Here is a 12395-nt window from a genome sequence, read left to right as displayed (position 1 = left end):
TCACCTATTTAGGGGTGACACCCGACCGTGAACATCAGTAGTGCCACCTATAAAAATTCGTAAAATGAAACCGCTGGAGTAAATCCTGAGCTATTTAACAAAAATTACAATTACTCTTTTTAAATATATTTTACAATTTTGATTGAATTTTGGGGTGACACCCACAATTTCCGCACCAGGTGCCACCCATGCTAGCTACGCCACACTACAATCTTTTTGGAAAAAAAATTAAGAGTTTATTCAAAGTTTGAACTGAATGAAAGAATTCAGTTAATAACTAGTAAAAACAAAGTTAATCTAGAAGTATCCAATTAGTTATAATTGCAGTTTCGTGTAATGTACTATTACTCTATATAAATTTTTAGTCTTTAAGAACAACCACTGTACTATACTTTTCTCAATAAATTATTTGTATTTGTATTGTATTTGTAGTTATTCTGTGACATAGTTAATAAATTTTTCTTTCTATCCTGTCACCATGTGCTGGGGTGTAGGGCTCGAATCTTTTTCTTCCACTGACTCTGGTCCTGGGCAGCTTGGGTAGCCTCCTCCCACCATCCCTAATACATCCAGCTGTTGCTCCACAGAACGGCGCCATGTAGATTTAGGGCGACCATGTTTTCCGATTGCCAGGTGACTTCCAGGTCAGGGCCACTTTGTATAGGTGGGTGTCAAGTTTGTCTGAGGATATGCCCAATCCAATGCCATTCCCGCGTCTGGATCTCCTTGTCTAGTTAAGTAAACACTTTTGGGTTGCGGGGATCCTAGCAGGTGGTGTAGGTTGGGTTGGTAGGTTTATCTGACAATAAATGATTACTTACTTACTTAATAAGACGAGCCTTGCAGAACACGGTATATTGCATGATGTGGGTGTGATCTGACATGGATGACTTACATGTTCGCTTAATTACGTAGGTACAGGTACAGCGTAGTCTATGTTCTAAGTTTCTATACCGAAGGCAGAGCAGAGAGAGCTAGAGCGAATGGTGTTGGAGTTTACATACGGCAATCGTTCATTGGGAGAGCGGAGTGAACGGGATATCTCACTCGCACTACCTAGACCAATCAGTGATCCGGTCTTCAAATGAAGGCCGGGTCAATGCAGCCAATATTTACAATTGTAGTTCAATGCAGCCAACATTAACATTAGAATTAAAGGCTAGCGCGACGGCGCAACGCCACACACTTTATTGTACGAAAAGAAAGGAATAATCCGACGCGACGCGACGCGGCGCGGGCGCAACGAGATCGCCCACGTAGGACACTTCTATAGGTATCAAAGGATTGATTCACCCCGCGCCGTATCGCTTGGCTTCGCGTTCGCGTGTTGTTCGCCTACGTAGTACGCTGCGTTACACTAGATAAAACAAAAAGGTGTAGTACAAAGACGAACTTATCCCTAAGAGGAATTTCTTCCAGTTAACATATAGCCTAAGGAGTAATTAAAAGTTATACCTGCCTTAGAGTAATAATGATATAATAAACTATGTACTATATTATATTGCCTTAATGCAGTTGTTGTTTTGTTTTAGTGAGCGTGAAGGTAGAGGGGGGGCTCGTGAAGACGGAGCCCGCTGATGAGGGGGAGGGAGAGAGCAGGACGGCAGGCGAGTGCGGGAGCGAGACCGAACTAGACACGAACGGTAATTAATTCACAATTACACAGGCCTAATAAATACGATACGAAACAATACAAATATTCTTTATTGCTCACCAATATGAAAAAGAACATGACATACAAATTAAGCACGTAACTTAAACTGTTGTAAATTTGTACGTACATCTGTCTTGTTCCAGAGAGCGGCATCTTTCGGCGGACCCGCGCGGGACTCAAATCAGCCCGTTCTCAAGTGTGTCATATATGCACACAAGAGTTTAAGAAAATTAACAAATTCAAGGCACACATGAAAACACACAGGAGTGAGAAGCCTTTGTACTGCGAGCAGTGCGACAAGCGGTTCAACTGCGTGAACACTTTAAAGGTTCATCAGCGAACTCACCGGCCGCACTCCTGCGGGACGTGTTACAAGACGTTTGCACTACTCAGTGACTTACAGCACCATGAACGAACTCACAAAGGGGAGAAACCTTACTGCTGTTCCACGTGTAAGAAAGAGTTCGCTTATCCGTCCCATTTAAAGCACCATGCGAAAATACATACTAATGAGAAACCGTTCGCGTGCAAAGTCTGTAACACTGCGTTTTCGAAACTGAACAATTTGAAAAGACATGAATTTATACATACGGGAGAGAAACCATTTGTGTGCGACGTGTGCAAAAAGGAGTTCGCTTTTTTGGTTGCATTAAAAGTACACATTGGAATACACAAAAACGAGAAACCATACTCTTGCGATATATGTAGAAAGAAGTTTACACAAAAGAGCTATTTACTGACACATGCGCGAATACATTCGGATGATAAGCCGTTCGTGTGTGAAGTGTGCACAAAGGCGTTTAGGGGCTCGAGTGCATTGAGGAGGCATGAGCGGATACACACGGGGGAGAAACGTTACTCGTGCAGAGTCTGCGCGTACGAGTTTACAGATTTGAGTAATCTGAAGAGACATGAACGACTCCAAGTTTGCCTGAAGACATAACAAGTGATAATAATAAGTCTACATTTAAATCTGTTTAAAAAACCATTACCATACATCGTAGTAATTGATCACCAACTTTAAGTTACATAACTATAGTTCGTTTTTTTAGCATCAGAAAGAACTTGCAAGAAGGTAAGCGATCTTTTTTTAATCTTGACGTCTTTTAATTGAAAAACGCTTTTTAAAAACCAAAAACTATTACTTATGAAAGCAGAAGAATATAAACGATGGTATTAGATTCATAATTGTTACATATTTGCCGTAACTTATTTTTAAAATGTGTTTTTCAATTAAAAGACACATCAAGATTGTTTACCTTTTTTCTAATGCTAAAAAAAACGAGATATAGAGACTGATGACCCCACATTCAAACTCATTGTTGAGTTTTGTGGGGCTACGACTACAGCCACTGTATCTTATTTTATTAAATATATAAATAAGTAGTGCCAGGTCCGTATAGTATGTCGATTTACAAGAATTGTGAATTCGCAGTCTATCATTTTAAGAAATTAAAGTAAGTGCGGCTGGATTACTGATAAGTGTTAACTCAATTAATTTAAAGATTTGTTGTACTATTAAAACTATATGAATCTCTCAAATTCAAAATGATTAAATAATTGAATTGCGTTAATTGGAAATTGGAATGTACTTATTTGTATTTTTTGCGAAAACCTTCTAGATAGGTGCAGCCTGGAATAGAGTTAAGGTGCGTCCATATCTAACATGCGAAGCGTAATCGTTAGATGTGAACGCACCTTTAAAGAAACTTGTGCAATATGATTAAAAAATATTAAAAAAATAATAATACCAAGTGCTTGTTAATATTGTTTTATTTCATTACCAGAGATGTGACTTATATAGGATAAAAGTATCTAAGATACAGTATACAAAATACGTATTTTCATGTTGAATTTAGATACTTTCTTTTGGTATCTTAGTATTTTGTAAATACTTATTTAATTTTATATACAACTAATTTCAATTTTATTTTAATAACGTATTTAGAGTTTCGTGTGGTAACTTAACGCAGTTCGACATTTCAATCGACTTTGTAAATTGTAACTGTTAGTGTGAACCGCGAAAATAAATCAAAGTTCGCATGTTACAGTCCCGTTCAGCTAAATATTATATATGGTGCTAACAAATTAGTTACCGATAGTTTTTGGCTAGTTTTTAGGGTTCCGTATGTACCCAAAGGGTAAAACGGGACTCTATTACTAAGACTCCGCTGTCCGTCCGTCCGTCTGTCACCAGGCTGGATCTCACGAACCGTGATAGCTAGACAGTTGAAATTTCTGATGATGTATTTCTGTTGCCGCTATAACAACAAATACTAAAAAGTACGGAACTCTCGGTGGGCGAGTCCGACTCGCACTTGTCCGGTTTTAATTAATAATCGATTCGGATGATTCGAACGGTGTATCCACAAAAAGTCGAGATCTAAATGCCAATTAGTAAAATGGTTTGAACTAAGAATTCGTGTTGTCTCTTCTGTTTGATCGAATACGAATACGTCAGAAGAATATATATTCTATAGATCTTTTTAAGAGCTACATAATAGGGCTCTTCTAAGTTGGACTAGTCACTAGGTGAACTAGCTTCGTCTTTGGCAAACTTTACAGAGTCATGCTAAACGCTCTTAAGATTCATGATATTCATTCGTGACGATCACACGATATGTTAGAAAACGTACAGATCTGTTGTTGCAAAATCGTTTCAGGTGTATCTTGCCTGTGGATTCGTTCATGTAGCTTTAAATTCATCGATTGTGTGAATCTTTTGTCACATTGTTTACATGCGTATGGTTTCTCCCCTCTGTGTGATCGCTCATGTAACTTCAAATTGGCCAGTTTTATAAAGCTCTTCGGACATATCTTGCACTCGTAAGGCTTTTCCCCGGTGTGCGTTCGTTCGTGAAGTACCAACGTGCTTCTTTGTGCAAACTGCTTCCCACAAGTTCTGCACGAGTGTGGCCTCTCTCCCGTGTGAATCCGCTCATGTACATGCAAAGAACTCGAATTTGTAAACTTTTTTTCACACACCATGCACTCGTACGGTCTTTCTCCAGTGTGTATTCGTAGATGATGATTTAAATTCCGTGAATTCGCGAACTTATTATGGCAGATTGTGCAGGTGTATGGTTTTTCTCCCGTGTGGACTCTTGAATGTCTGTTCAAATGGTATGCATCTGAAAATACTTTTTGGCATGTGTCGCAGATGTAAGTCTTGAGTACTAGTTTACTACTGGACCCTTTTGTCTTGCTCCCACTCTCGCCTGCAGCCTCGTCCGCCTCTGCAGGCTCCGGCTCCACCTCCACCGTTTCTATTGACGTCAGGCTGTTTTTAATCTGTGGATCTCGTGCAGTCTCACTCCCGCATGGTGCCGTCTCGCTCTCAGACTCGACTACTGTCCCCCCCGCCCCTGCGGAGTCCTGCTTCACATCCACCTCGACTGGTACTGTAGACAATAGACAACTATTATTGTAGCAACAATCAAAACAAAACCTTGGTAATGTTATAAGATGCCAAAGTTATATCATCACAGGCTTTTGCATCTATTGCAGATGATTTATGCATTGCTGTTTAGACAATGGGTTTGGTGACTGTGGAGGCCGATGCATCAGTGGCACGACCTCTCACATTTTTGGCAGTTAGTCCCAAAGTTAGTGAACCAGAATAATAACACAAAAATAAACTGTGCAAGTGACAATAGTGGAGTAATGATGTTTGTGAACTTGGCTGGACTTGATATGAATGTGAGGACAAGGCTTATACTTTCCCCTCTAGAATGGAAAGTCAGGTGTCAGACGCCTTTGTAAAAACTAGTACTTATACCAATTCTATGTGTTGGTATTAATACCCCCAGGTACCCATCAAGATGACATAAAGTTAAACAAGACTGTTACCACAGTATGTGTAGACCATTTTAGGCCGTTGGACAGTCTCCGGTCCCAGCACAATCTCTTCTTTAACCTCATCTTCGGAGTACAGTTTGGCAAGCGGGTCTGCCTCACACGAAGCCTCCTTCTTTACATGCTCCGGTGCCGGCACCTCTTCTTTAACCACATGTTCCGATTGTTCCATGTGCATGTTGGTTGACATGTCTGCCTCGCTCACTGCGCTGTCCGACCATGATGGCTCTTCCTTAACAACCACTGTAAGAGAATAGGTATTGTTATTTAGTAATGTTAGTAAATAATAATAAAAACTTTATTTTTAGATAAAACCAATATGTGGTCACGGAAAGACCACAGCGGTGCAACTCAGCTGAAACATTGGAATTTAAGGTAAAAACAATGAAGTTATATTGCGGTAGACCCATTTGTGTGATTGAATATGTGTACAAAATGTGAGAGTTTAAAGTAGTATGTACATTACAAATATTAATAGAGTACTTGATTTACATAATTATTTCTAGATTGATGCTTACACTTAAATACAATCGAGGTGTGCAAATGGGAAGCCAAAGCCATCATATTATATGAATATGTCATTAGTGCAAAAGGGGCAGACTACTAATGAAAAAACATGACTTCCTTTGAGCTTCATAGTGGCCGCTAGCGACTTGAATGTACCAAAATGTAAGCTTAGCAGATTAGAAAACACGGAAAGTTGTATTCACTATTCAGTTATATCTTGAACAATATTCTTACAAAAGCAAATAATTAATACATTTTAAATTAATTCAATACTTCCAATGTCACTGCAAATCTTTATATTTTTGTCGCACTTTTGATATTTGACAAGCAATCTCGGACATTGTAAATCTTTGGTTAGCACATTACAAATATTGATTGAGTACTTGAGTTGTGCTAAGGAAAGTGACCTCTTAAATACTCATATTACCTGATTTAAATGGTGCAGTTGGTCCCATGTCTTAAACTAGCTTGATACTTTCAGCCTTTCAGCCTCTTCAACTAAATCCAGCCCTTGTGTTTTGTACGACTCAATAAGGAGTCAACTGATCAGTACTTTTTTAAAACACCTTGCCAATATTGACAATCGGAATGACTTGATGTAGTGGTGTATTTGCTTTCAAATCTCGTTTATTGTTATCAATGTTATTTTCCATATCTTGTCCCAATTGAAATATGCATTGAATATTATTTTATTATTGCGCAAATAGGAGGCAACGCCACGCCAAAGCGACGCCGAAGCGCGACGCGCGCATGTTATGATGTAAGCTGTCACTGTCAGTGTCAAAGTTATCAAACAAACAAATCTGCTTGACACTGGCGGTAAAGGCTTCTACAGATATTGCAACAAATGTCAAACTACTTTATAGGAATCTGTGTGCTTATTTTAAGTAAGTAAGCGTATTTATTTAGTCGAAAATAATTTCTTTGGCTTTTTATTACAAACTTATTAACCATTCAAAATCAATAGTTACTAGTGCTTTTTAAAAACGAATAGAATATTCTGTGGTTTCGTTTATTAAGTGTAATATCGAGGAGACCAAGCTTTTCTCGGAAAACAATAATTATAAAAACTCAATAATGCACGTTTTCATAGCTACATCGATAAAACCTAGTCACATCGATTTTTCGCCCCTGAAAGGTATACGAGTAAGATATAATATATCCCACCAAAAACATAAATGTAAAAAAGGAGAGCCAAGTTCAATACAAAAAATATGCTTGGCTGTGGGGTTCGCCGCAAAAAGAATGGAGATTTAAATAAGTGCCAAGGTCTATGCAAAATCCAAATATGTATTTATAGGAACAAAATAACATTATAAACAAGTATTAAACTCTATTTCTTTGCTCTATTGGATACCTATAACAATTGCTGTTATTTAAAAAAATGTGAGATCTTAAAGTAGGTTAGATTTGACTTAGCCAGTTTTCATTACATCAATCATTTTATAATGTTATTCAACATATATAAATATATATATATTGTAATTCTGATAAAATCTGGCCAAGCCAAATCTAACCTACTTTAAGATCTCACATTTTTTTAAATAACAGCAATTGTTATAGGTATCCAATAGAGCAAAGAAATAGAGTTTAATACTTGTTTATAATGTTATTTTGTTCCTATAAATACATATTTGGATTTTGCATAGAACTTGGCACTTATTTAGATCTCCATTCTTTTTGCGGCGAACCCCACAGCCAAGCATATTTTTTGTATTGAATAAGGATATCTAGAAGCCCAAATTTCATATCTTCATGAAATTTGGGCTTCTAGATATCCTTATGGATGTAATTAAACACACGTAGTTTTATGTGTTTACGTTAAAGATGTTTTGAGTTATGGAAGGGTCAAAAGTGGCACCAAGTGGTTCGTGTAATATTACACTCGGCGCTGGCTAGCCAGTTCCTTTGCTTGAACTTGGCTTGACACGCTGCCGCGTGTGTAGATAGATCAAAAAGCCGTAATTAACAACCCAATATCAACCTTCGCGCATTTCGCCGAGGCGCACGATGTCGCGCCGCACCGCGCACGACACGACGGCCGTGACGTGACGTTCAAACAGTTGAATCATTTTAATCTTGATTGTATAGTCAGACCGTAAAAAGTCTGCACCGGTGTTTCATTATTGTACTGGTCTTTTAGGGAAGAATTATTTATGGTCAACGGAGTGATTTTTAAAGATATGTCTGTGTTGATACCGCGAGTCTTGCGATCAACAATGTTAAATATAGTACACGAGGGTCATATGGGCATAGATCGATGCAAGCGGCGCGCGAGACAAGTGATGTACTGGCCTAACATGTCACGTGATATCGAGCTCATGGTGAGACGATGTGCCACCTGCCAGGAGTGCTCAAACGCCCCGCCTAAGGAGCCACTATTACCCATTGCTATCCCTAAACTTCCGTGGGAAAAAGTTGGTGCAGATATTTTCGAAATAAGAAAAAAATATTTCCTAGTTTTGGTGGATTATTATTCCAACTATGTTGAAGTGTGCAGTTTACCAAATATTTCCTCCAACATTGTGATAACTAATATAAAGGAAATATTTGCACGTCACGGAATACCCGACACTTTGATTACAGATAATGGGACCCAATTTAGTAGTCGCGATTTTAAAGAATTTACAAAAAAATGGGATTTTAATCACGTAACATCATCGCCAAATTATGCCCAGGCTAATGGAAAGAGTGAACGCGCAGTTCAAACGGTAAAGTTAATGCTCAAAAAATCAATTTTAAGTGATAGCGATTTTTATTTAGCACTTCTAAACTACCGAAATACGCCCCGCGACGGTTTGAGCTCCCCTGCGCAGCTTTTGATGAGTCGCAGATTAAGATGTAAACTACCAGTTCACCCAGAATTATTAAAGCCGCAACCTGTTGACTCATCTGAACACAACACAATGTTACTTAATCAGCATAAGGCCAAAGTACGGTACGACGTACATTGTAAGGAATTACCTCCACTTGACATAGGAGATGACGTAGTATGTGTAGAAGGAAAAGCTAGGACTCGCGCCACTGTGGTGGGTAAAGCCGCGACTCCTAGATCGTATATAGTTCAAAATAAGACGGGAGGTAAATTCCGACGCAATCGTCGTCATTTGATAAAATGTATGGTCAGTGACGAGCCGGTGTCCCCGAAGTCCGAGCCGCCGCAGCCATCAGCTGACTGCGGGGAGGAGTTCAAGGACGCCTGCGAAGATATCGGTCAATCGGAAACATGCGAAAACCCGTCTTATGATAACGCCCAGAAGGCAGATAATCAACAAACACATGCTTCCGATGGACCGACAGTCATAATGACGCGTAGGAAGGCGAAATTATTCGCCGAAAATCAGTCTAAGAAGTAAAATATGTTAAACAGAATTCAATTAAAAATACTCGTTACGTATATAGCCTACGCATAGGTATTTGTTATTAAAATAGCCAACTATATAACTTAATTATCAAATTAATTTATACTAAGTCGGAATAACCGAAGTAATTAGATCTTATTTAGTTCACCGTAAGGTTTAAAATCACCTGTCTAATTTTAACATCATAGTAAAATTATGATATCACGGTTTCATTTTGAACCTTACAGTCTCTTATCTTCTCTTATTTAAGGTGTTTGGTGCATTATAGACATTATAGTTATACAACCGTGAGTTTATATCACACATAGAAATAAGTTTCATTATGCTTTGAATTAATTGGCTAGTATTATACTTACTTGTAATAAGTTAAAGATAAACAGTTACTTCAGAAAAACCAATAGGTCGTTTAGACGTAGGTTTAAAAAATATATCGGTCATACTTATAACTAAAATATATATAGGTATATATAGTGTAAAGTTTCCTGATAAATATTGCAAAAAAAAACGGGAATAGACTAAGTAATGTATACATTGATAAGATTGTAGAATGTAATGTGTGGTGTGACAGATAATGTATGTTACAAAACAACAAATTGTTTAGTTATTTAAGAAATTCCTTTTGGGGGAGATGTTGTAGGTATCTGTAAGTTTAGGGTTCTACCCTCTTATGTTTTAATAAATCAGTTGTTGTCAAGGACTCGTGGTCCGCAGCCGCGCGCCCTATGCGAGGGTCGTCCAGCTCGCGCAACGGGAGCCCTTCTCGCTCAGGCTGACGGTTGTGCCGAGAGACCACGATCTGTTGCAGAGGTATTTCAGCGAAGCCGCCTACAACCCTGAATCGAACCAGCGGCACATTGAAATGCCGGCGCCGATAACCGAGCACGAGTCGCGTCTGTTCGACGCGTACCGAAGGCCGAGGGCCGCGCTACCGGCCCCGCAGGCGCCGCGGCGGGAGGACCCGGAGTACGCGAGCGTGGCGTCGCTGGCGCCCTCGCGGTATGACGTTCCGCGTCTACCCACTACACCCCACCATTTGTTGCATGATAGTAGGAGAGAATCAGACACATCGCTACCATCATCGGCCACAGAAAGCAAAGACAGCCTCGGCTCCTTCGACTCGAACTCAACCCTAACCGGCAGAGAACTAGACGACTCGATTATCCTATCCCGAATACGAAAGAGTCTCGAACAGAAAGAGGCTTTCCTCAGACGACCGAGCCAACCCACCGGTTGGGTCACCCCCGACGTCCCACCGCCCATAAAACAAAAAGAGTTCTACGCGAGGCCACAGAAGTTACAGAAACCAGCGTGGCCTCCCCCTTCTAGGCTTCACCATGTACTATTCCCGTTTTTTTTTGCAATATTTATCAGGAAACTTTACACTATATATACCTATATATATTTTAGTTATAAGTATGACCGATATATTTTTTAAACCTACGTCTAAACGACCTATTGGTTTTTCTGAAGTAACTGTTTATCTTTAACTTATTACAAGTAAGTATAATACTAGCCAATTAATTCAAAGCATAATGAAACTTATTTCTATGTGTGATATAAACTCACGGTTGTATAACTATAATGTCTATAATGCACCAAACACCTTAAATAAGAGAAGATAAGAGACTGTAAGGTTCAAAATGAAACCGTGATATCATAATTTTACTATGATGTTAAAATTAGACAGGTGATTTTAAACCTTACGGTGAACTAAATAAGATCTAATTACTTCGGTTATTCCGACTTAGTATAAATTAATTTGATAATTAAGTTATATAGTTGGCTATTTTAATAACAAATACCTATGCGTAGGCTATATACGTAACGAGTATTTTTAATTGAATTCTGTTTAACATATTTTACTTCTTAGACTGATTTTCGGCGAATAATTTCGCCTTCCTACGCGTCATTATGACTGTCGGTCCATCGGAAGCATGTGTTTGTTGATTATCTGCCTTATGGGCGTTATCATAAGACGGGTTTTCGCATGTTTCCGATTGACCGATATCTTCGCAGGCGTCCTTGAACTCCTCCCCGCAGTCAGCTGATGGCTGCGGCGGCTCGGACTTCGGGGACACCGGCTCGTCACTGACCATACATTTTATCAAATGACGACGATTGCGTCGGAATTTACCTCCCGTCTTATTTTGAACTATATACGATCTAGGAGTCGCGGCTTTACCCACCACAGTGGCGCGAGTCCTAGCTTTTCCTTCTACACATACTACGTCATCTCCTATGTCAAGTGGAGGTAATTCCTTACAATGTACGTCGTACCGTACTTTGGCCTTATGCTGATTAAGTAACATTGTGTTGTGTTCAGATGAGTCAACAGGTTGCGGCTTTAATAATTCTGGGTGAACTGGTAGTTTACATCTTAATCTGCGACTCATCAAAAGCTGCGCAGGGGAGCTCAAACCGTCGCGGGGCGTATTTCGGTAGTTTAGAAGTGCTAAATAAAAATCGCTATCACTTAAAATTGATTTTTTGAGCATTAACTTTACCGTTTGAACTGCGCGTTCACTCTTTCCATTAGCCTGGGCATAATTTGGCGATGATGTTACGTGATTAAAATCCCATTTTTTTGTAAATTCTTTAAAATCGCGACTACTAAATTGGGTCCCATTATCTGTAATCAAAGTGTCGGGTATTCCGTGACGTGCAAATATTTCCTTTATATTAGTTATCACAATGTTGGAGGAAATATTTGGTAAACTGCACACTTCAACATAGTTGGAATAATAATCCACCAAAACTAGGAAATATTTTTTTCTTATTTCGAAAATATCTGCACCAACTTTTTCCCACGGAAGTTTAGGGATAGCAATGGGTAATAGTGGCTCCTTAGGCGGGGCGTTTGAGCACTCCTGGCAGGTGGCACATCGTCTCACCATGAGCTCGATATCACGTGACATGTTAGGCCAGTACATCACTTGTCTCGCGCGCCGCTTGCATCGATCTATGCCCATATGACCCTCGTGTACTATATTTAACATTGTTGATCGCAAGACTCGCGG

General features: G+C 39.4%; 2 protein-coding genes across 2 annotated transcripts; one reads left to right on the top strand and one right to left on the bottom strand.

The window, feature by feature from the left end:
• Window positions 1-615: 615 nt before the first annotated feature.
• Window positions 616-3408, top strand: LOC134677826 (gastrula zinc finger protein XlCGF7.1-like). The gene is made up of 3 exons (XM_063536253.1): window positions 616-664; window positions 1533-1643; window positions 1798-3408. The coding sequence occupies exons 1-3, from the start codon at window positions 616-618 to the stop codon at window positions 2595-2597; spliced, it is 960 nt and encodes a 319-aa protein (XP_063392323.1). The 3' UTR covers window positions 2598-3408.
• Window positions 3409-3422: 14 nt separating this feature from the next.
• LOC134677766 (zinc finger protein 664-like) lies at window positions 3423-6745 on the bottom strand. Its single transcript, XM_063536194.1, has 3 exons — window positions 6444-6745; window positions 5504-5752; window positions 3423-5055 (listed from the first exon to the last, which is right to left on the bottom strand). Exons 1-3 carry the CDS (start codon window positions 6469-6471, stop codon window positions 4253-4255), a joined length of 1080 nt encoding a protein of 359 aa, XP_063392264.1. The 5' UTR covers window positions 6472-6745; the 3' UTR covers window positions 3423-4252.
• Window positions 6746-12395: the final 5650 nt, after the last annotated feature.

Source organism: Cydia fagiglandana, chromosome 27 (assembly GCF_963556715.1).
Source record: "Cydia fagiglandana chromosome 27, ilCydFagi1.1, whole genome shotgun sequence".
NCBI lineage: Eukaryota > Metazoa > Arthropoda > Insecta > Lepidoptera > Tortricidae > Cydia > Cydia fagiglandana.
Note: the sequence above shows the minus strand (reverse complement) of the source record. Positions and strands in the feature narration are given on the sequence as shown.